At 38.9% G+C, this 25036-nt stretch overlaps 1 protein-coding gene across 6 annotated transcripts in view; it reads right to left on the reverse strand.

Annotated features, from left to right (window-relative positions):
* CPQ (carboxypeptidase Q) overlaps window positions 1-25036 on the reverse strand; it is a 505229-nt gene that overhangs the window by 158012 nt on the left and 322181 nt on the right. For all 6 annotated transcript variants that reach the window (XM_057532254.1, XM_057532249.1, XM_057532253.1 and 3 more), the window contains one exon: window positions 18825-18936. In XM_057532254.1, coding sequence (XP_057388237.1) covers window positions 18825-18936 — 112 coding nt within the window. The remainder of the gene's footprint in view (window positions 1-18824; window positions 18937-25036) is intronic.

Below are 25036 nucleotides of genomic sequence, written 5' to 3' on the forward strand. Positions count from 1 at the left end.
GGTCCTCACTTACGACCAAGGGTCAGTAGTTGGTCTGTTGATCTGCTGTGAGTCTTGTGCCTTCTCATTGAGAGTGGAAAATGGGAACCCAAACTAAAAACTACCACTTTCTACAGAGCCAGGACAAGAACATCAAAGATAACAAGAATCACAGTAACAGCCTATAATTGCTTTAAACTTTTCCCTGTCACTTCATCAACCAACCAATGACTATAGTACATACCCCACTACGGACCAAGTTCTGGAGACAGAGCAGTAAACAAGATACATATAGACCTTGCCCATGTATAGCTGATAATCCGGCAGTGAAGGAAATGTCAAGAAATCATTATATGTGTGCAGCATGCCTAGACCTAGGGCAGGGATTCTTACTCACATTTAACAGACAAGAAGACTGAAGCTGGGACTTGTAAGAGGTTTTGAATATCGTTTTTAAACCAGTAAGTGGCACAGTCAGGCCTCAGACGTGGGCCTTTACATTTGTCATCCAGGGCTCTTTCCATATTGCTATACTGCCTGGCTGCCTGCCTCTAAGGACCACTTTCTATCAAGACACTCTGCTTTGAATCTGCTGAAAGCTGAATATGGTGAATACCATAGAAAACTAGAACCAGAAAAGAGTAAATAGATTACAGGTGATTCTGGAGCTGACCTCGAGTCCTCCCCTTTCTTGGCTTTAAACCACAGGGCTCTTGTTTTAGGAGGGGTTTTAAAAAGGAGGTAGAAAGCATGTCTCTGAATTGCACTATGATTCACAGAACTTCTGCTTAGGCTAACTATGGTCTTTATTAATTTCCATGAAAAAATCTTTCTATCATCAGGACACCTGTGACTTTCCTAGGGCTCACCTGTCACCCAGTCAGTAGATGTCTATGTTGAGCATTTACCATAATACCCATCCTGCAGTTTCCATCCCTCCTCAAAGAGAAGCTTTAGGCAAAACTGTGAACCTCACAACTATACTATTGGCAAGGCCTTTGGGAGACATCCATCTCAACAATAAGAACTAGCTCTTTTTGGAACCATCTCTGGAGAAAAGGGACAAATAAAAATGGTTGTTGAGACAGGTGCTGGAAATGTTTGACCAGTGGAGACTGATTCTGAAGAGGACCTGAACATGAGTGCACTTGAGTTCTGTGTGGCTGTGCTTCTTCCTTCTTCTACCTGCCCGACAGGAGACCGACTATTCAATATGCCAGCTAACAGGCTGGGAGTCCGCCATGTTCTCAGCCTGGCGGTAGGTGCTTGGGGGACTACTGTGCAGAAGACAAAAACTTAGACATTGGAGAGTGTGGTCTGATTAGGAAATTGAGATCAAACATGAAACAGAGAATAAAAATGGGCCGAAGGAATCCAGAGAGAGGAGAGATTGATTTGGGCGGGAAGAACTGTGGAGCCTTCGCTTCAGACGGGATTGACTACGTGTTGAGGGATGTGGTGAGTTTGACTAGATGAGCTGGAAGAGAAGGGCAGGCTGAGCAGGGCACATGGTATCAGCAAAGGTGCAGGGGTGGGAGCGAGGAGGGTTTATGGAGGACACAGTGGCCCACCTGTGAAGTAGAAGATGTGTCTTGGAGAGCAATGGGATTCAGCTGGTGGGTATACTACAGCCCACCCAGGGCCACAAGTCAGAAAACCTGGCTTGGGACACAAACTATGGTCTGTGTCCTGGCACAAGCCGCATTCTCTCTGGGCTTCCCATGAACAATCAGATTGTTCCACTGGATGAAGATCCCCTTCCAGCTCTAGCAACTATGATCTTTTGATTTTCAAAGCTATGGGGGTCCTACTTCTGGCTAAAGGTCCAGTGGGAGACAGAGAACCAAGGCCACAAAGAACAAACAGGAAAATGTCTTATTATTTTTTCTAGCGCAGTTGAGACCCCTGGAATTCCTTAAACCAGAAGGAAGAAGTCTGGGTGGTTCCACACGGAGATGCTGAGGCTCACTATTCTTTTCCTCCCAGGACCCACTGTCCAGGGGTGGTGGGGTTTGAGGAAATCCAGCTCACACACTCATTTCTTTTCTCTTCTGCTGCACATGCTTTTGATAGTAAGACATGCTTCACCAGGCACAGCCTATAAAACTGGTCACGCACATTTCTTTCTTCAGAATCATTTCCTCTTGAAAGTGCTTCCTCACAAACAAGTTATTCAATGGCCACCATGGCAGTTTTCATTTAGTGCCTCAGAACTAGGGCCTGCAGAGGGCCTGCCTTCTGTATGCAGGGCTCATAGTGACCAATGACAGGAATCACCTCTGCCGCCTGGCCGCAGAGAGGAATCGTCGTGCGGGGAGCACGGCGAGGGTCTGTCTCTCGCAGACGGAATTCACACAGCAGATAATCTTGTCTTCGTCTCAGCACAGCCAGGGAAAACATGACATCTTAAATAGGCTCCTATATAAACCAAGGATTGTGCAAACAAACTGTTTTGATCTAGATGTATTTCCCTCAAAGAGAATAAATACATAAGAAAATCCATTTTTGAAGCCCAAATAAAAATAAGCACATGTACACACACTCATTAAGGGAAATCTTCTAAGACTTTGATTTTATTACTACTATGCAGTATCCTCCGTTCATATCTAACTGAAGGAGGAGGCATTTCTGTTTGATCATTTTTATCTCCTCCTCCCTTAGCAAGTAACTGCTTTTTGAATTGCTAGCTGTTCTTAACAAGAAGCAGAATGACCAACGTTTCCCTTTCTTTGTGATGTCTTATAAGATTTCAACTGCTAATATTACTACTTCCACCACTGAGTCACATGAGATAAATCTTCCCAAGTTTGTGAGGTCAACAACCAAGGTTTCATCAAAGCTGGAAAACAGCATCTGTACTTGGATGTTTCTCACGGTTTCAAGCAGTAAATCATGGGGAAAGAGAAATAAAAAGGCATTTATTGAAATTAAATCATCTGCTCACAAACAGTACATTTTTTCCCAGTCTGAAAGATTTGAAAAGAAAACAAAAACCCTGGATGTGTATGCAGTAGAAAGGGGCAAATGCTTATCAGTCTTAAGTAATATATATAACAAAATTTTAGAAATAGGACTTAGGTAGAGTAGGAGGTACAGGATTTAATTTAAAAAGTGAATGTAGGGGCTTCCCTGGTGGTCCGCCTGCTAATGTGGGGGACACAGGTTCGAGCCCTGGTCTGGGAGGATCCCACATGCCGCGGAGCAACTAGGCCCGTGAGCCACAACTACTGAGCCTGCACATCTGGAGCCTGTGCTCTGCAACAAGAGAGGCCACGATAGTGAGAGGCCCGCGCACCGCGATGAAGAGTGGCCCCCACTTGCCACAACTAGAGAAAGCCCTCGCACAGAAACGAAGACCTAACACAGCCAAAAATAAATAAATAAATAAATAAATAAATTTATAAAATAAAAAAGTGAATGTAATGAAGTTAATATCACTGAGGAAAGATAAAAGATTATTTCTCTTCTCTAGCCATCTTTCAGTAAATGAAGGGGAAAAAATGAGTATGTAAAAGCTGCATCTGAACATAAAATTTCAGGACAGCTAAACAGAACAAAACTACCCCACAACTGAACTAGTGAACAGCAACCAGAGCCAAAAACAACAACAAAAAAGGTCTGAATCTCTTGGATGTAGATCAACTCATCTCACACATTTTTGAATCTAAAACAAACTCTACATAGTTGCTGACAGACAGTGTGCAAAGAAATATTACTTCAAAGATGATCACAGCAATTCACAATGACAGGACAACTCCCATCATGGGAATTCACTTCATGTCATTACTTTTTATAGCACTTGGAGAATTATGAAGAATTTGCCACTGTGACCACAACTAATCTCACCACTTGAAAAAATTATTCAATAAAATCTATCTTCTTCCATAAGAGGAAATAATGGTCACTTTAAACATGTATAGAGCAAAAAGGACTGAATGTAGCTCACCTGAGAGACTGCTTACGTTAAAAGAAGTTTTCTAAGTTAATATTAGGAAGGACAAAAGAAAAACGATTAAACGATTAAACAAAGGCTAACTGACAAACAAAAGGCTAAAATCCAGAGACAGTGTAATGATGGTGCCCAGATCAAACAGACGTGGATGTGGCCTTCCCACCTGACTTCACGATATGTACCCCAAACTCATTCCTTCATGCTGCTGGGCCACCCCAAACCAGGCTACATTTTTACTAGGTTGCACCTCTGGCTTCTTTCTCTCTTCTTTCTTTCCCCTTTAGTCATAGTTGGCTTCCTTGCCAGTCTTGTGTTTCTGAAAGAGACCCAGGGCCTCTGTGGATTGACTCCTCTGCTCCCCAAGCAACCTTTCCTCTGAACTTCTCACTTTCCTGGCCCAAAGTATTTGAGTGGGGTCAGTTCTGCTAAATCTGACAGACACTATTATTGATATTATCTTCTGTTGGGGGTGGAACATGCAAAGATGAAAAGTCATGCTTAAGGAGCTCAAATCTGACAGTGGAAACAATGGGTACACATAACGTATTGGAGATGGGGTGAAGGAGGAGAGGTGAAATAGTACAGCAGATTTAGGGACCTGCAGTAGATGTCACATAAAATACCCTTGAAGATACACAGCAGGCAGCAGCCCCCATGGAGGGGCTTGGAGGACGCACATGGTCCCACTTCCCACATGACTCCTACTTGTGCCCGCTCAGGGACCTACACCCACTCCTTCCGGGCCACTGACCAACAGTGACCAACATCACTCTCCATTCCATTCTCTTTATCCATATTCCCCAGGTTTAAATGTATAGCCTTGTGTCCTCACTAATATACCCATCCCTCACTGAATGACCTTTTCTCACTATGAAAAAAAGAACGGCACAGAGAAGCAAATCAGGTAAATTACAAGGCCAGAAGTGTGATTCAAAAGTATGGATAATAGAACTGTATTGTTTATCCCTCTAGCAAGTCCATTCTAAAAATATGCTCTCTCTAACTACATAAAGCAACAGAGAAATGGCTGTTCCTCCTGGTGGCTTCCTGATTCACCTCCCCACTGTCTCCTCAGGCTCTCCAGGGACTAGTGTTTCGCCCACTGTCCTTCAGTGACAGGCCAGCTTCTGAGTAAGCTCAGCTGTGAATGTCATGAGTGGCTTAGATTTGGAATTAGGGATTTGTTTCTTCTTCAGTGATGGTCGTTGGGGGTTGGGAGATGGGGGATGGAGGAGATCTGCTTAATAATTGCCAGGAAAAATCAGTATAGATTTTTCTAAGGCACTATTCTGAAAGAATAAACAGACAAAAATCCACAGTGAAAATCTTTAAGTGAGAGCTGATTATGTAAGTTGCATTTACGAAAGCTGGCAGAATCACTGATAAGAACACACTTGCTTCAATGGCCCAGGACTTTATAATCTGATATGAAAGTTGGGGTCATTTATTCAAGGGTGGCAATGAGATGATTTTGTGTGATAATCTTCCTGCTGGTCCAAATAACATCCTCTGAAAACTAATATACACCTGTGCTTAGACCACTTAGGAGCTGCATCTCCAACCTCTGTAGATGCTGTGAATTGGGTGAAGAAGGGGATTAGCAGTGACTGTAGAGGCAGTTTCGGGACCAGCCAGCAGTAGCTAAACCTTGAGAGAGAAGCGGGTAGGGAAGAATGACTTTTCTCTTTCTAGGGCTCTAACCAGTACCTTTATGCCAGCATTTCCACAAACCTAGGATTGAGAGAGGGTCTATAAGCCAATTTCTAAAAAACACAGAGGAAAAATTATACCTTTATATGTGAAATGGTTCCCTCTGTAAGTTAAATGACAATTTAATTTCTTTGCTCTTGGCTGGAAGAATATCAACTTGATAATAGTAACACTGGTCATCTCATGATAAAAGTATGGTTGTTATAAAGTTTCGTGATTAACAAAATTTGAAAATAAATCATTATTAGTTAACAGGTTTTTTTTTTTTTTTCTTCAAAACCTTGCAAAGCATGCAAATAAAGATGAAAACACAAAGGAAGCTGGATGGTAAAATGATTGGGGACTATAGGCCTTGGCCGTCCATGCTTTCCTCCTCGACCCTTTCTCATTATTCCATGACAATAAATGCCATAGACAGGTCATCATCCTGATTTTCCAGTTCTTCTTTTTTCCAAATGCCAAGCACCAGGCTGAATGAAAGGTGTTTTGCTTTCTTAGAAAAGGACTAAAGGACTTCTGGCTGCTCAAGGTGATGCCAAAGGGACCCTTTCTCATATAAATATGTATTAAGTGCTTAGAAAGTACGCATTTAAAAAACTATTGTTTAATGCGTAGCATTAATTCACAGAAAGAGAAAGGGAGGGAGAGAGAAAGAGGGAGAGAAGGATGGGAGGAAAAAAAAAGGGAGGGAGGGAAAGAGGAAAAAAAAGAAAGAGAAAGACACAGAAATCCTCAGATCCCAGAAGCAAAAAGGGAATTTAAGCTAGAACGGCAAGTAAAAGCTGACACTGCAGTAACCTGGGGTTCTCAAAACCCCAAGCTGAGAAAGTAACTGGGAGGCTGGTGTAAGATCTCAGAGATGCAGGAGATCAAGCCCAAGTAGAGCGGATTTGCTGTGCTGGCACCTCCATACCCGACCCTCGCAGGACAAAACGGGACAAGCTATGACTTAACCCATATGTAGTTTAAGTTAAACACTCAGTGGAAGAGACAGAAAGTAGAATGGTTGCCAGGAGTTGAGGGGAGTGGAGAAGGAAGAGTTAGTGTTTAATGGGTAGAGAAGCTCAGTTTCACTAGACGCAAAAAGGAAAAAGAACTACCATGGGGTCCCCTTTAGGAAGAAGGTAACTGAACCAGAAGAAAGGAATAATAGATAATAAAAAATGTCAGTAAACACGGTGGCAATCTAATATTACTTATACTGACCATAAATAATAATAACAGCTAAAATTCACTGAGAATTTATTATATGCCAGAAACTGAACTAACTCATTTAATTATCATAATAAACCTATAGGTAGATGCTATTGTAACCCCATTATACATATGAAGAAACTGAGGCATAGCACACTTAAACAGGAATATAGCCAGTAAGTGACAAAACCAAAAAAAATAATAATAACCAAATAATAAATCTGGGGAGGGTTTGGAAACAAGGCATGACTAAAACACTAGTCACCAAGAATATACATGATACATATGATGGGAGTGCATATACTGGAGCAATTTATGATTGCTGTATTATTTAATTAAAACAAGTATACATGTGACATTTTAACAATAACCACTAAAAGAATAGGAAGAAAATGAATAAATTTCCAAATAGTGGAGGGAAAAATAGGAAGAGAGTGTAAGAAAAAATAATGAATCCAATAGAATGCAAAAAAAAAGAAAAGGAGAAAAAAGAAACAAAAAGGCAGCTCTAATAGAAAAAAGTTAGAAAGTTACTAAAATATAGGTAACCACAATAAAGAGAAGCAGAACAAACATCTCTGTTAACTGATATTGTGAGATTGAATATTTAAAAATCTAACTATACGCCGTTTACAACAAAATCAACTAAAACACAATGACCTAGATTAGTTGGAAGTAAAGGAATAGAAAAAGAAAGAGTAACCAAAAGAGAGGTAGTCATGATACAGTACTAATATAAGATAAAATAGACTTACAGGGAAAAAACATTAAGGATAAAGAAGGTGTTTAGACTCAACCAGGTAAAGCAACAAAGCTTCAAATTACACAAAGCTAATTAAGCTGATAGAAATTCAAGGAGAAATTTATAAAATCACAATCTTAGTGGGAGATTTTAATATACTGCTCTCAAAAACTGATAGAGCAACCAGATAAAAAACTAGTAATGATATAGTAGTTTTAAACAGCACAATTAATACATTTTCTCTAATGAAAGAATATGTAGAATGCTATTCCCAGAAAAGGAGGCTACATATTCTTTGCAAGTCATAAGAACACATTTTTAAAAAATTGACCAAGTAATAAACCAAAATTTTGTCTCAACAAATACCAAAGAATCAGTATTACATAAACCATGTTTAACAACTACTACGCAACAAAACTGGAACTCAGTAACTAATAATTTTGGAAACTTAAAGAAAGCTATAATAATTCAAGAGTCAAAGAAGAATCATAATGAAAATCCTAACATGTTTAGATTGGATGGCCATTAAGACAGTATTTCAAAACTTGTGGAAAGTAGCTAAACCATTGCATAGTAAGAGATGTATGGCCTTAAATGTAAGTGTTAGAAAACAAGAAAGACTGAACATTAGTGGACTAAACATTCACCTGAAGAAGACAAAAGAAATAAATAAAACACAATAAGCCCACACATGGAAGAGAATAATACCATCTATGTAAATTCAAAATCACAAAAATGATATAATACTGTTTTTGGATAAATACACTTACAGAACAATGTTACAACAATCAGAACACGGTTACAACTGCAAGGGGAGAAGGGGATAGATTGTGGAGAGGTACAAAACAGGTTTCAGCTGTACTGGTAATTTTTAACTTCTTTTAAACTAAGGACTGTTAACAAATATTTGACATTGTTCACATTTATGAGATTTGGGTGGAGGATTGTCAGTGTTTATTATTCTATGTCCGCTTCCAAATATTTGAATTTTTTTTTTAAAAAAGGGGGGGGGGCAAAGAAAAAAATTGAAAAGAAACGTTAAGAAGAAGAAATAAAAGATTTTCTACTTTCGTAACTTGTAAGTAGCATCAGCCTTAGGCCCCTCCTCTGTAAAAGGAATAATAGTAATTTCTACCTTCCAGACTCTGAGAACTGCATATCCAGCATGTAGCTCAGAGCTTGGAACAGCGTGCTCTAGAATGCTAAATGCTGTTATTATTTCATGCTAAAGTCAGGAAGCATCTTTTCTCATCTTCACATCATTCTAGGAAGACCTGGATAAGAAATCGTTTTGTTTTGTTTTTTTTGATCCTCCTTCATTTAAGTCCTAAAGCAAGAATATTTACTGCTACTGTTGATTCTTAAAAAAAAAAAAAGAAATATTATGCATTTGTAATTAGTAAAATGATGCTACTGTTATAAAACGTTGTAGGACATTACTTAAGTTTTCTCTTACTATAACCACTTTAAGGTTACCTTGTATCCCTACCTCCCAAATCACTTCTCCGCCAAAGTGCTCCATTTGAATTCCAAGTCAGTGAGATGGTAACCATCAGTGGCAGCATTACCACTACAGTTTTCTTCAACATCTGCATCATGGATTTTTCATCTTTGCATCTTTATCTGATAGATATGCATTTGCTTACATTGTATTTGATTCACGTAACGGTCCTGCAAACATATTGTCATCTATTTTACTGGTAAGGAACTAAGGCTCAGATAGGTCCAGTGACCTGCCAGACATAACAAGATATACCTCAGAGGGCTCTTTTGAGGATTAAAAAAGGTCATGTGAAGTAACTGGTGCCTAGGAGATATTCCATATATATTGGCTCTCTTCTCTTTTCTCCCAGATGTTCAGTTAATGTTTGCTGATATATTGTTTAGTTAATGTCTTATTATATTAAGTGAAAACATATGGGGTTCTTTTGATATATGTTTTGCATTTTTATCAAAAATCCCTACTTTATAAGTTTAATCACTGTTTTTTGTAACAACGTACAGTAAAGTTCCAGAAAGGTAATAATTTGAAAATTCCTCTAACTCCTCATTTGTGGCTAAAAATGACATTCAAATGATTTCATCTAAAATTATTCAACTATAAAAGATGAACTCACACTTATATCTTTCACAAAAGAGTAATTCCAGTATGAAGCACTTCATAACATCTTCCCTGTTCTAATGTGCTGCCTGAAACAAGTGACTATGGGATGGCTAAGTGGATAGGTGGTCTATGGTGACAAGAACAGAAATATAGATTTGAAACACTTCCTGACTTATATTTTCCTATACACATTAACCAAGGCAATAACTCGGAATACTTTCAATTACATTTTAAATGTATTTCTTTTAAAAGATGCCATTATTACAGAGAAAGAACAATAATACAAGCATCAGTGGTCACTGTCCTCAGTTTTCTATGCATGAGGATCCTCTGAGAATGCCTGGAAATTGTGGGGTTTTGATTATATTAAAAAAATAGAAAGACTTCTTGAGAGCTCAGTTACAAGGGTAAAATGTAAGAGTAAGTACTAGATTTGATTCTTTGTTTTCTCTGCCTTGATTTTATTCTATACTTCAAACAATTTACTTTGTAGTAAATTATGTTGCCCTCAACAGCTATTTCCTGTCTTTACTATTTTTTTCTTTGGGGATATTATAAGTCTTTGTAAATACAGCATTACTAGGTTAAGGACACTGGCAGAGAGAGATAAGGAGACGAAAAAGATGAAGATCTCTCCATCCCCATATCTTGTGTTACTTTAATTCCACGTCACATTTTTGAAGCATCTATTAACTGCCCTTCTCTGCAGCAATGAGGAGAGAATCAGCCTTATATATACTCTTTTTAATATATAAATTTATTTATTTATTTACTTATTTTTGGCTGCGTTGGGTCTTTGCTGCTGCCCGCGGGCTTTCTTTAGTTGCGGCGAGCGGGGGCTCCTCTTCGTTGCGGTGCGTGGGCTTCTCATTGCGATGGCTTCTCTTGTTGCGGAGCATGGGCTCTAGGCACGTGGGTTCAGTAGTTGTGGCACGTGGGCTCAGTAGTTGTGGCTCACGGGCTCTAGAGCGCAGGCTCAGTAGTTGTGGCGCACAGGCTTTGTTGCTCCGTGGCATGTGGGATCTTCCTGGACCAGGGATCGAACCCGTGTCCCCTGCATTGGCAGGCAGATTCTTAACCACTGCGCCACCAGGGAAGTCCCTATATATACTCTTGAATGGTGACTATACTGGGGTGATGGTTCTTGAGTCTGGCTCATCAGAACCAGCTACTGTTCTTTTATTATGAAGGCTTCTCTGCTTAGGGATGGCCTTGACCAAGCCCAACTGTGCAAAGAGATACAGACATCAAGCCTTGAGAGACAAGGTCGATCCTGAGATTATACCCTCTGCTGGAATATCCACCCTGTTGTTTTCACAATTAACACCTAATAATAAGAGTTATTACTACTGATGATCTAGTGGGGACCAGACACTGAATTATTTCAAATAATCCTATAACAACTCAAGATAAATTGTTGCCATTGTAAGGAAGAGGAAACTGAGATTTAAAAGGTTAAATAATTTGTACAACATAATACTAAGTAGCATAGAAGGATTTGAACCCAAGATACTTTAACACGGAGTGTATGCTATTCTACTATCCATGCTACCTCTCATTTGCCTACAGATTTTGAGTTATTTAGGGGTTAAGGAAGTAGGATTTCATGGGTTAAAAAGTCCATGAAATCTGGGTCACATGGTACAATCTGGAGATGCTGGTGTCAAGCAAGAACATGGGCTGAGTTCATCATTGATATTTATCCAATATGAGGACGGCATTAGCAGGATTACAAATAAGTAATGTGACAATAGTCAACTTCATTCAATACTTTATTTAGCTTATCATTTCTGTCACACACCCAGTAGAAACTCTCCATTTCTAGAGCTTGCTTTTGGGGATGTTCACAGGGCTGGTGGTGCCTAAAAATGAACTAAACTAAATCCTTATCTCCCAGGACCATTTAAAAAATCCAGTTAACCATAAAGTTCCAGTCAGATGTTCATAATATATTTTCTTGTTTTTTTGTTTGCAGACCTTTGTTTTTAGGCACATTTACTGGAACAGAATTCATTCTAAGCTGAGCAGACCACAGCTTTTGCAAAAGGCAACATTAGCATGATGCAGCGAAGTGTGTAGGCGAAGAACACAGCATCCTTGCAAACCCCGTCACTTCCTCTTTGGTATATTTAGCTGGCTTGTCAGCCACATGGCAAATAAAATCTGCTTAGTAACTCCAAAACTGTGGTTCTTCAGGCTCTGTATAGCTGGAATCTCCCCACTCCACTTTCCTGCGTCTCCATTCTATTCATCCCACTTCCTTACAAGTTAAACGGATAGCCTACCCAGTATCTTTAGAAGAAGTCAATCCCATGCTTAAAATCTTCAATGGCTCCTACTGCCTATAGCACCAGCTCCGAAGTTCAGCTTCGTGTCCAATGCCCTTTACAAACTGACCCTCATCTGCTAAATTCTCACCAGTCCTCACTCACCTATGGCTCTAGATTTACGGAAACATCCTCCACTCCTCAAATTATGTACTTTCATGAGCTCTAATTGTGTCCTTTCTTCTCCTGCTTCCCACCCATGTGAAGCTACTGATGCCTGACTGTGAGCTCTTTGATGGAAGGATCTGTGTCTTACCCATTTTATTTGCCGGACATGAAGCAGGCGTTCAATATTTATTATTGAAATAGGAGATCTCCTTGTGAGCCAAGTTGGACAATACTGTGATGATACAGTTCTAATGAGGTAGCCTACATTTTCGAGGCAGCCCTGCCCTGGACTTATATGGATCCCATTCTTGAATGGAAAGAAATCCACTGGGGCACTATGGATACCATTATTAAGTCTTTCCATAGCCATTCTTCTCCAGGATAAATAGGAGCAACTTTTAAAGCTTCCGTTTCCTTTACCAACACCACATTTCTTAACTTTCTAAGGCATACAGACCAAATCAAAGCAGATGTCGGGGAGGAAGCTGAGCGTGCTATGGACAGAGGGGCCCCTGAGACCCTTCCTCTCGCAGCGCTCATCTGCCACCTCTCCAGACTCTGTCAGACAGGAAGGAATGAATCGCGAGGCTGAATGCCACTGGGCCTGGGTCTCGTCTCCTTTTACACAGAAATGGTATATTTTAGCTACATGATAAAATAATAACAGCAATATTCATGTAGTCTAAGGCTTTGAAAGGATTACAGAATCTCCCCTACCATGTCCAAATTAAAAGGTAGAACACATTCTAAGTGATTCATTTGTAGCAAATCTTACTTTATCTCATGACATATGTGGAAGAACAATCTACGCACAGTTTGTCTTTTTACACACACCAGTGGAAATGTCTATGTTAGCTGAATGAGATATAAAGATACAAAGTGTTTTGGTGAGACTTACAATGTGTTCAAACCTCAAGAAAAGGTCTCAGCAATTCCCAGCTGAAAAAATATGTATCTGCCACAGGTCTTAAGGTAAAGCCAGACACTACATACCTTGCCACTAGAGGAAATAACATATTTAAATAAAAAATGAGAGGATCATCCTCTAAAGACCATGAGAAGGAGCTAAAAATGCCCCCTGACTATAAACCTACTTTTAGAAGTTAGAAAAAAAGAGAAAAAGCAAGCAAATCCTTAGTTTCTAATTCTTCCATTGTTCTAGGTATTTGCATCACTAAATATAATTATAAAAAGTCAAGACCAAAATTTGTTCGGAAAAAAAAGGCAAACAACCATCTACAAAACAACCATCTACAAATCAAAATTCAAATTAATAAAAATAAAATTTAATGTTGGCGAAAACATTTTTTTCTAAGACTTGAAACAAGTTAATTTCTTGGACAGTTCCAGAAGCAGACATATTATTTCCTAAAGGTATTGAGGTGATTTTAATAGGAAACCTTTCCCAGGGCTGTAAGACTCCCTTCTTGTGTTCACAAAATAATTGTGGAGGAAGAGCATCCAAAATGGGAGCAGGGAAGAGTTTGTGGAATGTTTTGAGATCAAAATTCCTTCTAGAAAAAAATAAATCCTACCAAATTCTGGGGCATTTGGGGCCACAGGAAAACCTGGCAGAGAGAGCCTTTAGCATATGAGAAACATTTCCAATAATACTACATTTATCTTAATAAAATAGGCTCAGATAGTACAGAAATGAAGTTATTTGTTGGGTAAAGTTTGCACTTGGGTGGGTACAGATGCTCTTCAGGAATATTCTTATAAGTAACATAAGAATAATCTCCACCATGCCAGTTAAGGAACCATTACATGGTTCTATCTTGTCAATATTCTGGCAACCGCAAGAGCCCAAAGACAGCCTAGAAAATCTAGAATGAAAATAAATCCAAGGCCATTTGTACTCAGTTCCATGAAGTATATACCTCAGCAAGCATTCTTGGATTCTTCCTCAATTCTGCCAACACCAGTAATGCCCCAGAGCAATGTTTCCCAAAGCACACTTGAGTCATGGAATCACTTTCCCAACAAATGTTTTTTGATGAATAAAGAAATTACCAAGAGGGAGTTTCCCAAACTTATTTGACCATAAGAGGAAGTCCTTTCTAATGGGATCTCCTTTCTAGATCTGGGCTAGTCCCAAGTTGGCTTCACACTCTATCTCTAGCTCTATCCGTTAGGTTTCTATTTCTTAGAAGTTTTTCATTTCCTTCACTCAGTTATTCTGGACTGGACTTCCTGAGACTTTTCCAAGGAAGGCTTGACCAGGGCCTGGGAGAAGAAAACCCTCTTCCTGGATGGATCCCCACCCCTAACAGGGAACCCACTGCATTAGAAATGGCTACATAAAGCTCTAACTACACCAAAGCCTTAGCATGCATTTGGCTGTGTTGCCTGGTGTACTTCTGGGCCTTGGTGACTCCTACATGACTCTTCCTACTTCCTACCTCTGGCTCTGTAGTTCCTGTTAACAGAGTGTTTATGGTGACGGCAAGACCAATAATATTTTTTTTTTTTGGCTTTTGAGAGTTTTTTCTTAATTACTAAAATAACACATGCTTACTACACAAAAATCTAATATATATCAGGTAAAACGAGTATCTCCTGCAATTCCGCAAACCCTCTCTTCCCCCCCAATCCCATGACTGTTATTGTCAATAGTTTTCTCCTCATTTTTAATGGTACACAGGACTGGAAGCTCTATAATCTGCTGGGAATTCTTCATTGTGCCCCTTTTGCTTCAGGAACTTCTATTTATCTTTATAAAAGAAAGCTCAAATATCACTTTTGTGAAGGCGCCCTGACCCAGCCAAGCCATGCTGGTCGCTCCCTTTACCAGGTGCCTGAAGTAATCTGCACATATTTCAGTTAAAGAGCTTACAACAATTTCATTGTAATTTTTGAATTAAATGTCTCTCCTACTTCAAAGACTTCAAGGACCAGTCTCATTCCTCTTTGTTACAAGGCATCTGGCACACTGACATGCAATCAGTATACAGTAAATATTTGTTGAGTGAATGAGTGAAGAAATATATAAATAAAATATTTTTTCTAACACACAGACTTAAAACTGCATAAAAATCATAGTCAAGATGCTCACATTTAAATTTCTCTAAAAAGATGTTTCACACATATCCAACATTTCAACAACCAGGTAGTACTGTTAATTATTTTTCCCGTTTGTTTAGGCCTGAAAACGTAAAATTCTAACTTCATGGAAAATGGTAAAGTTGGAAGAATCTGGGGATGGATGGTGGTTTATTATTCAAGTGCCAAATGAACATTTTCAAGCATAAGATCTTTGGCCATAGGCTTTGTCCACTGATACCAGAACATTCCAGGAAATGACATTTCAAATAAACACTTTCAAGTCCAGTAAACCACAAACACAAAAAAGTATTCAATGGCATTTCACAGCAAATAGCCTTCTGTTGACAGTTACTCAGGAATGACTGGTTATACTTGCAAAGCACAAATATCTCTTCTGTTAGATTAATTGAATATGGTTTTAGCTGATGGCTTGGGCAAAAGAGTGAATTTATAAAAGTAGTGAAAGAAGTGAATAAAGGAGAAAAGACATGAAGGATGAATCTTCGAACAATATTTCTAAATATCAGAAAGTCTCACTGGACCAACACTTCAAATTAACAAGCCCCACTGAGGGACTTTGACATGCATTCTGCATGACATATTGTCCAAGGAATAGCAGCCAAAAGGAGTCTCACTTTTCTTGGAAAAAGAGATTGCCATAGAGCTTTCATGTTTTACCAACTAAACAGTGTGGGGTCAATGTAATTAAGTAATATAACTATGAACCCATTTCTTGGCCTCTAGCCCAAAGTGCTATTTCTTATTCAAGTATATCATTAATTTTCATCTAGAAGGCATATGTGACACGTTAGACCTAGTTCTTCATATTAAAACACGTACACAATCTACAAACAGAAATCCACAATCTAATTTTAATTTTAAAATTAAAGAGTAAGACTCAGTGGGTGCAATCATAGGATATGAGGTATAGCGCGGATTCTAGGCATTCAACTTAAGCAGGAAGTGGCCAGGAGAAATTTAGACTCTTGAAAATTTAGTATGAAAGTGGAAAATAGTGAAGGGGTCAGTGGATTTCCATCATACAAGAGATGGTGACTTAAATAGTAAAGGGAAAGGATATTTAGGGATACAATAGCAGCTGGCCCTAGAGTTACATCAGTACAATTAACATATTAAGTTAGGAGGCAAAGCAGGTGTGGGGTTTAAAAAAATATGGTACTGTCAGATCATGCTTATTAAATAATAAAAGTTAAAATTTATTGTGTATTTGGGTTGGGTTAGGCACTGTTTTAAGTACATTATGTGAATAGATTATTTAATTTTCAGAGCTACCTTATGAGGTAGACCCAGGCAGTCTGGCTCCAGAGTGTTTTTTTAACAGTATGCCATGCTGCCTCTTAACACCTACTAAAGAAATTTTAGTCTTTATTTTAGAGTTGAATTCATATGTTTACATAGGTTTTCAGAAATCTATAGGAGAGTTAAGTCCTGAATTGAAGGAGATTGACTACTAGCTATCAAAGCCAACTGAAGTCAGTATACTTTCAGAGCTGGAGAAAGATACTCAATTCACCTTTGCATGGTGTTTGACATTTATTCATGCAATTGAATTCAACTCAATTAACAGTGATTTAGGGTCCCATGCTGAGTACTAAAGAAGTAAGATTCAAAGCGTAGAGGAGACACAATTTTTATGCCAATCTAGAGCAGATAAAAATACTCTGGAAGCTAACAGCTGAACAGAGGTGAAGAAAACGAAGTCCAGGGAGTTCAAATGACCTGCCCGAGGCCAAAAAAGTAGTTTGTGGCACAGAGGGACCTAAAAATCTAATTGAGGTGGGTCCAGTTCTCTTTTTACACTACCACTCTGCCTTCTGTCAAGCTGGTTGGAACATCTGGGAATAAAATTAACTTCTAAAATAAATATCTGTGCCCTGTAAAGAGGAAACTGTTGGATATTTGCCTGCCTCATCTCTAGAACCCACTTCATTCTGGAATGAAGTTAAGGACAGAGAGAACAGATAGCCAACGGAGTATTTTTTTTAAGGGAAGAGGAGGAGAGAATTCACAAATGGAGTCTCCCAGATCTCCTCTGAAGGAATGAGTGTTTTGCGGTTTTATTTGCTGGGCAATTTCTCTCTCTCAAACCTTACCCAATTCTAAAAGCAGACTTGATATTATGTCTTTATTGATAACTATGTGTGTAGGTGCATATCTTCAACTATATTCTAAGGGTCTTAAGAACAGAGGACATGCTTTAAACCTCTCTGTATGCCCAACTTTTACAAAATGCTTTCACATAGTAGGTGCTCAGTATGGTAATGATGTTAAAAGTATAAGTATATACAATGTAAGGTTTCCAATTAGTTTGTTTCATTTTTTAAAAAATGACCCTGTATTCAGGTCTCCTAGAAAATTTTTAATAGCTTCTTTTAGTGGGTCAATTTTACGTGCCACTCTCTCCGCCCACAACCTGCCGGGGACATTTGGCAATGTCTGGAGACATTTTTGGTTGTCACAGCTTAGGGGCTGGGGGAGAAAGGTGTTACTGGCATCTAGTAGGTAGAGGCCAGGGATGCAGCTAAACATTCTACAATGTACGGGACCCACCTCACAACAAAGAATTATCTGGCCCCAAGTGTCAATAATGCCAAGGTTGAGAGACACAAGCCTCTTTAGAAGTTAAAAACATGCACAATCACCTTCCCATTTCTCCATTTTTAAAACACAAGTAAGACATAAAGCAAAATGATACACTAAATATTTGCCTCGACCAGGACAATGTCAGTAGTCTAGTTAAGATGAACAATTATTTAATGGGCTGATTTAGGATTAGAAGGGTTCATTAAAAGCCAGAGGAAAAGCATGAATTTAAACACATGTGTACTTAAGTAAGCAATGGAATGCCTTCACCAAAAGGAATGTTCTGATCTTTACTACATCTGAAACCAAGGTTACTCCACAGTTACAATATAAAACGTTCTGCTGATGAGGCATTTTCAAAACCACCACTAGTCTGATTCAAACACGGAAGTCTCATTTCAGACTGTTTCATTATTTCTAACCTCGCTCAAAATCCACCTTTTGACCAGCACACAAAGAGGAAATGTATGTTTTTTGTTTGTAAATAGGGTCATCAAAATAAACTGTTTTCACAATTAGTCTTTCCTTTTGATGCCTGTCCCATGTCTAGGTTAATCTGGAAGGTCCAATTTTTCATCCTAGATTCCTTATTGTAGCCAAAAGAATCATTCCTTCAGGCCTACTTTGGCTCTTTGACTTCTATCATGGAAGGATGACAGCAGTAAAGCTATCCTAACAGCTTGATGATGTCTTTAAAGACAAACAAGGAAAAGGAAGTGGGAGAGCTGCTGATTTTTCTTTCCACTTGGTTATGGTTTCCTTATATAATCTCTAGCTGATGCAGTTGCATTTGCTACAGTCTTATTTGCTTGTTCATTTTCCCCAGTGGCTGATCATGTTTGATACTTTGGCTGTCTGGTGGACACTTGAATAAAAATTTCTTTCTTTAAGGGGACAAATTAGTTTTTTTCTGGAAATCAACTGACAAAAAACATATAGACCTCAGGAGGATCTTTAAACATTGCATAATAACTAATCTGTTGAGCATTTTGTGTGTTGAGTTAAACATGTCACCACTGACACTCTCACACATTGGTTAACGACTTACTAAATATTTACCAAGATCTTTAATAAGCGACAGTGCTTCCCATGATATAAAGGCTCCTCCACCATCATCCATCGCACCCTGCCCAACATCCCAGCTGTCCAGATGTCCACTGACCAGTACAACCTAGAACAAATGATAAAAAGAGAAAAAAAAATAAAACTAAGCAGAAACGATATCAAAGAAGAAGCAGTCACAGGCATTCCAAATACAGAAATGAAACTTTTATATTTTCTATTTTTACTTCTTAAAAGATGTGTGTCATTACTAGTGGAAAACTTGGTATAGAGGTGTCAGGTCATCTTCATAGTAATAAAACTTCTCACCTTGTACTTCTCTTTATTAATATAATTTTGAATACTAAAGAAAAACGGTTTATTACTGACATGTTTGACAACTTTATTATATGGCTTAAAACCTAAATGACATAAAAATGGAGCTCAAAACTTCAACCATATTCTCAACTGTCCCAAATTCTAGCAAATAATAAACATGTGTTGAATTGAATTCAAATGAAAAAGTGAGAATAATTTATTTAATTATTGTGCTTTGTGTATTATAAATCACTCTGGTGTTGAATAAATAAGTATGCTGGAGTTACAAACTAGAGTCTAATTAAACAGAAGAACCCTTAAGAAATATCTCAATTTATGTGTTAAACAAATCTGTTGATTATATTATAAATTTTACATCACCATAGGTTTAAATTTTTTTCAAGAATCATTACTAATTCTCTCCAGGAAAATATAAAAAATATTTCAGTGAAACTAAATTTTATGGACATATTTTATTTTACTTATTTATTTTTTTGTTTTGTTTTAATTTTTATTTTTTTTAACATCTTTATTGGAGTATAATTGCTTTACATTGTTGTGTTAGTTGCTGCTGTGTAACAAAGTGAATCAGTTATACGTATACATATATCCCCATATCACCTCCCTCTTGCGTCTCCCTCCCACCCTCCCTATCCCACCCATCTAGGTGGTCACAAAGCACCGAGCTAGTCTCCCTGTGCTATGCAGCTGCTTCCCACTAGCCATCTATTTTACATTTGGTAGTGTATATATGTCCATGCCACTCTCTCACTTTGTCTCAGCTTACCCTTTCCCCCTCCCCGCGTATGGACATATTTTAAACAAGTTAAAAACCAAGTAAAATGACGCTGGGTTAATAGGATATCCACATGGCAAGTATGTATCTTGATCTCTAGATCATGTAGTATACGAATATCAAGTCAGATGAATTACAAATTTAAATAAAGATGTTAGAGGAAAGCATAGAACAGCTTTGTCAACTTAGAGTAGGCAAAGATTTCTTAAACTGGACAAAAAAGTGCAAACCATAAAAGAAAAAATAATAAATTGGACTTTAAAAATATTAGGAATATTTGTTCATCAAAAGACTCCATTACAGGAATGAAAAGCCAACCCACAGAGGAGAAAATATTTACCATACATATTTTCAACAGAGGTCTCATATCCAGATTATATAAAGAACTCCTATGAAACAGTAACAAAAAGAGAGTCAAATGATAGAAAAATGGGCAAAAAACTTGAACAGACAATTCACAAAAAAAGGATATATCAATACAAATTACTAATAATCATATTAAAAGTTGCTCAGGTTCATTATCATCAAGGAAATATAAATTAAACCACATTCAGTACATATCCACTGGAATAGCTAAAATGAAAAAGACAGAAAGTATTGGTGAGGAGGTGGAGCAACTGGAACTCTCATACATCAAGTGTGAGTATAAATACTTACAACCACTCTGGAAAACTGGCTTATCTACTAAATCTGAACATACACACACCCTAGGACCCAGCAATTCCACTCCCAGCTGCACTCCAACAGGAATGGATGCATATGAATGCTTTCACCAGAAGGGATGTACTAGAACGTTCAGAGAGTATTCATAATAAATCCCATCTCCCCCACAAAGAAAACTACTCAAATGCCTGTCAACAGCAGAATGAATAGTGTGTTGTATTGATCAATGGAACGCTGCACGGCAGTGTGAATGAACAAATACAATACACAATAAATACACGAATCTCATAAACATAATGAAGAATGAAAGAAATAATACATCGTGTATAATTCCATTTATGTGAGATAGAAAAACAAGCAAAACAGGAGAGTGGTTACCCATGGTAAGGAGGGCTAGTGACAGGACGAGGACACGAGTCGAGCTGCTGGGTGCTGGTCATGTTCTGTTTCCTGACCAGGTGCTGGTCACATTCTTTTTTCTGGGTACTGGTTACACAGGTGCACTCAGTTGGTAAAACTTCATCTTGTTATACGCTTAGGATTTGTGCATGTTCTCTGAGAATATTACACTTCAATAAAAAAGCTTGGGCTTCCCTGGTGGCACAGTGGTTGAGAGTCTGCCTGCTGATGCAGGGGACACGGGTTCGAGCCCTGGTCTGGGAAGATCCCACATGCCATGGAGCGGCTGGGCCCGTGAGCCACAACTACTGAGCCTGCACGTCTGGAGCCTGTGCTCCGCAACAAGAGAGGCCGCGATAGTGAGAGGCCCGTGCACCGCGATGAAGAGTAGCCCCCACTCACCACAACTAGAGAAAGCCCTCGCACAGAAACGAAGACCCAACACAGCCATAAATAAATAAATAAACAAATAAATAAATAAATAAATAAACTCCAATCTCTTAAAAAAAAAAAAAGCTTAAAAAAACCAAGTTCAACAGATTGATTCTACGTACAGCATACAGTAAATAAATAAACCGAAGTTGAACAAATCTTCTTGATGATTAACGTGAAAATGCCCCAGGACTTCAGGAAAGCAGGATTTTGGGTTTAAAATATCAGGGTGACCCCTTGCACTGCCTCATTCCCTGAGCAGCTGCAGGATCTCCCACTGACTCTGTATACACAGGCAGACCCGGCTTACTATGACTTCATTGTAGTCATAAACAAGTACAATGCCCCAGACTAACAAATGGCCATGTAATGAATCCAAATAGATTGTTTCTACGGAAAAAAAAGAAAAAAGAAAAAAACGTGTTGCAATTGCAGGAAATTCTGATTCAAAAAGTGGTGTAATCCCATGTGGGATGAACAAGCCAATTAGTCAACATTCTCACCACCCTCAGAACCATTTTCCCAATGAAGTTAAAGTTCCACTGGATAAAAAGTGTCAAAATCTGTTTTAATCAACTTTTTCTCAGATAACACATGAGTAATTAAATCAAGGCAGCTATTGTTTTAACCTTCAGACTTCCTTCAGAATAACTGAGGCTGTTTTACAATTATATTTCTTTATGTTTTCTGAAATATCTCTGTTCTCTAATCCAGAATTATTACTTAAACTAACAGTTAAAAGATGGAAATGGTTTGATGATAGGAAACTAAATGATATCCCATAGGATGAGGTCTTTGGCACAGTGATATGGAAGAGAGTTTGTTTTACTTTTTTTTTTTTACAAAAACAGAATATATTGGGGGTTACCATGGGATAGTAGTAATTTTAATATAAACTGATTTAAAGCCTAGGTGATGACAAAAAGCTACTTCTAATTCAGTAGCATATTTAATGAACTTGAATTTTCCTAATGGTAAAGCTTCAACCTACACCTCGAAAATAGTAGTGCAGGAGGTCTCATTCAACAGGGTGTCTGGCTAGCATGCTTTAATGCAGCCTCACAAAGGATAACCCAGAAAAACATAACAAAAGGTCAGGCAGAAATGAACATTACTTGTAACATATTTGGATCTGATTTAAGCAAACAAAACAAAAACAGACAACTCAGACACACAGTAAACTCCAGATTTATGAAAAAGGATCATGTTATAAAAGATAAGGGAATGCACCGGTTCTGCTGCCAGATGTGCAGCCCCTAGAGCAATAGCATGGCCTAGAGCCAACAGAGAAGTGCGGTGCCCCCTCATCTACCCTCCTTATGCGCTGCTCCCCGAGGCAGGCAGAGCACTGAACAATCCCCTGCCCTCCAGCTTCCATCTCACCACCATCTCTTCCAAATGCAGTAAAGAGTAAAAATTATTCAAACAACAGCAATAGCCAAGAACAGACACAACAAAACAAATAGGAAGGCAGAAAGGGAACCCTGATGCTCTGAAATACAGAGTTTGCTATTTGTGAGGCACACATGAGCCCTGACCACCAAAGGCTCAGGTCTTGGGGTGGAGGGGGGGGACTTCTGCAGTAGGGCAGAGATGCACTGGATGACAGCCTGCGAGGATGAAGAATCAGACTGGCAGCGGCACAGAAACACCTGCAGGCCAGCTGTGGGTCTGAGAGCAAAGATACACTAAATCAAGGGTAGACAGAGAGCAGCCCAAGGACAAGCCCCCACTTCGTTGTTATTGGGGCATATGGAGATACTGAAGGCAAACAGATTTGCTTGATTAAAAGATAAATAAGAACACAATCGAAACGGGACATATGAAAAACATGGCAGAACAAGGGAAAGAGAACAGCATCAGAAGAAGTACATTCTTATGAAAACAAGCTAATGCAAGATCCTGGAGAAAATGTCATGGTCTTGGGCATTTATGCATGCATTTATTCAACAGCTTTTACTGAGTTTCTCTTATGTTCCAGAGATACAGAAATGGACAAAACAAGCAAATATTCTGCCTTAATGGAATTTATATTCTGGTGAGGGAGACGGGCAATAAATAAATATAATGTAATGGTAGTTTTAAGTATTATGAAGAAAAACAAAGCAGAGGACGGGAATAGAGAGGGTAGAGGCAGGGAGAGGAAAAATCAGTCAGCTTCCTCCTAAGGTGTAGATAGCCACAGGAGAATTCTGCTCCTACCCTAACAATAAGAGAAATCTGGATAATCTAGAAAATTGCAACTTTTTTAGGCCCATCAGAGATCTGATATTGTAATTCAACCAGAGGAACTGAATTGCAGAAGATAATGAGCTCATCAAAGGAGAGGTGGGACACATGAACTTTCTGCCTTTAGCAGCGACAGGAGGGAGAGGCCACAGTCATAAAAGCAAGAATGAAGACAACTGAAATGTTAACAAATTCTTAAAGGGCTGAGTGTGTGTTAACATGAGAGTTTAGAATCCCTGGGAACCTCCCATATAAGGGCTCTAGGTACCTATTTTCCAGATCTTTTCCACAAGCTTCCATCAGGGGCTCACATGAAATAAAGAGCAGGGCAGAAGCCCTAAGAGAGCCCACCTCGTGGTGCAGGGATACATATGACCGGGTGCTGTTGGGAGCAGGCAGCAAATACACCGACTTCCGGGACCCTTCTCTCATACGAAGCCGAGGCCATCTCCCCCTGGGGGAGAGGCAGAAAACTGTCCTGCAGGGCAGTACTAGGCAAAGGCTGGTGGTTACGGGAAAAAGGGTAGAAACTGCACTCCTACCCTGCACTGACACCTGTCTCCAGGCGAGGGCAGGAAACTTGCCCACGCCCAGAATTCTGCACTGATGTAAAGAGTTCTGCTGCCCCTGGGTAAGGGATGCAGTACGCATCCCCATGACTCATGGCAGAGTTTGGCTTCCACAGGGGGAGGAGCAGAAACGCTGAGAAAGACCCACTCTTTATTTTTTTAATTAAAAAAATTTTTTTTATAGGAGTATAGTTGATTTACAATGTTGTTAGTTTCTACTGTACAGCAAAGTGAATCAGTATACATATACATATGTCCACTCTTTTCTGGATTCTTTTCCCATATAGGCCATTACAGAGTACTGAGTAGAGTTCCCTGTGCTATACAGTTTGTCCTTACTAGTTATCTATTTTATATATAGTAGTGTGTATATGTCAATCCCAATCTCCCAGTTTACCCTCTTCCCCCCCCACCTCCTGGTAACCATAAGTTTGTTTTCTGCATCTGTGACTCTATTTTTGTTTTGTAAATAAGTTTATTTGTACCATTTTTTTAGATTCCACATATAAGCGATATCATATGATATTTGTCTTTCTCTGTCTGACTTACTTCATTTAGTATGATCATCTCTAGGTCCATCCATGTTGCTGCAAATGGTATTAATTCATTTTTTTTTATGGCTGAGTAATATCCCATTGTATATATGTGTCACATCTTCTTTATCCATTCCTCTGTCAACAGACATTTAGGTTGCTTCAATGTCTTGGCTATCGTAAACAGTGCTGCAATGAACATCAGGGTGCATGTATTCTTTCAGATTATGGTTTTCTCCAGATATATGCCCAGGAGTGGGAATGCTGAATCAATATGGTAGTTGTATTTTT

Source organism: Balaenoptera acutorostrata, chromosome 17 (assembly GCF_949987535.1).
Source record: "Balaenoptera acutorostrata chromosome 17, mBalAcu1.1, whole genome shotgun sequence".
Classification (NCBI taxonomy): Eukaryota; Metazoa; Chordata; class Mammalia; order Artiodactyla; family Balaenopteridae; genus Balaenoptera; species Balaenoptera acutorostrata.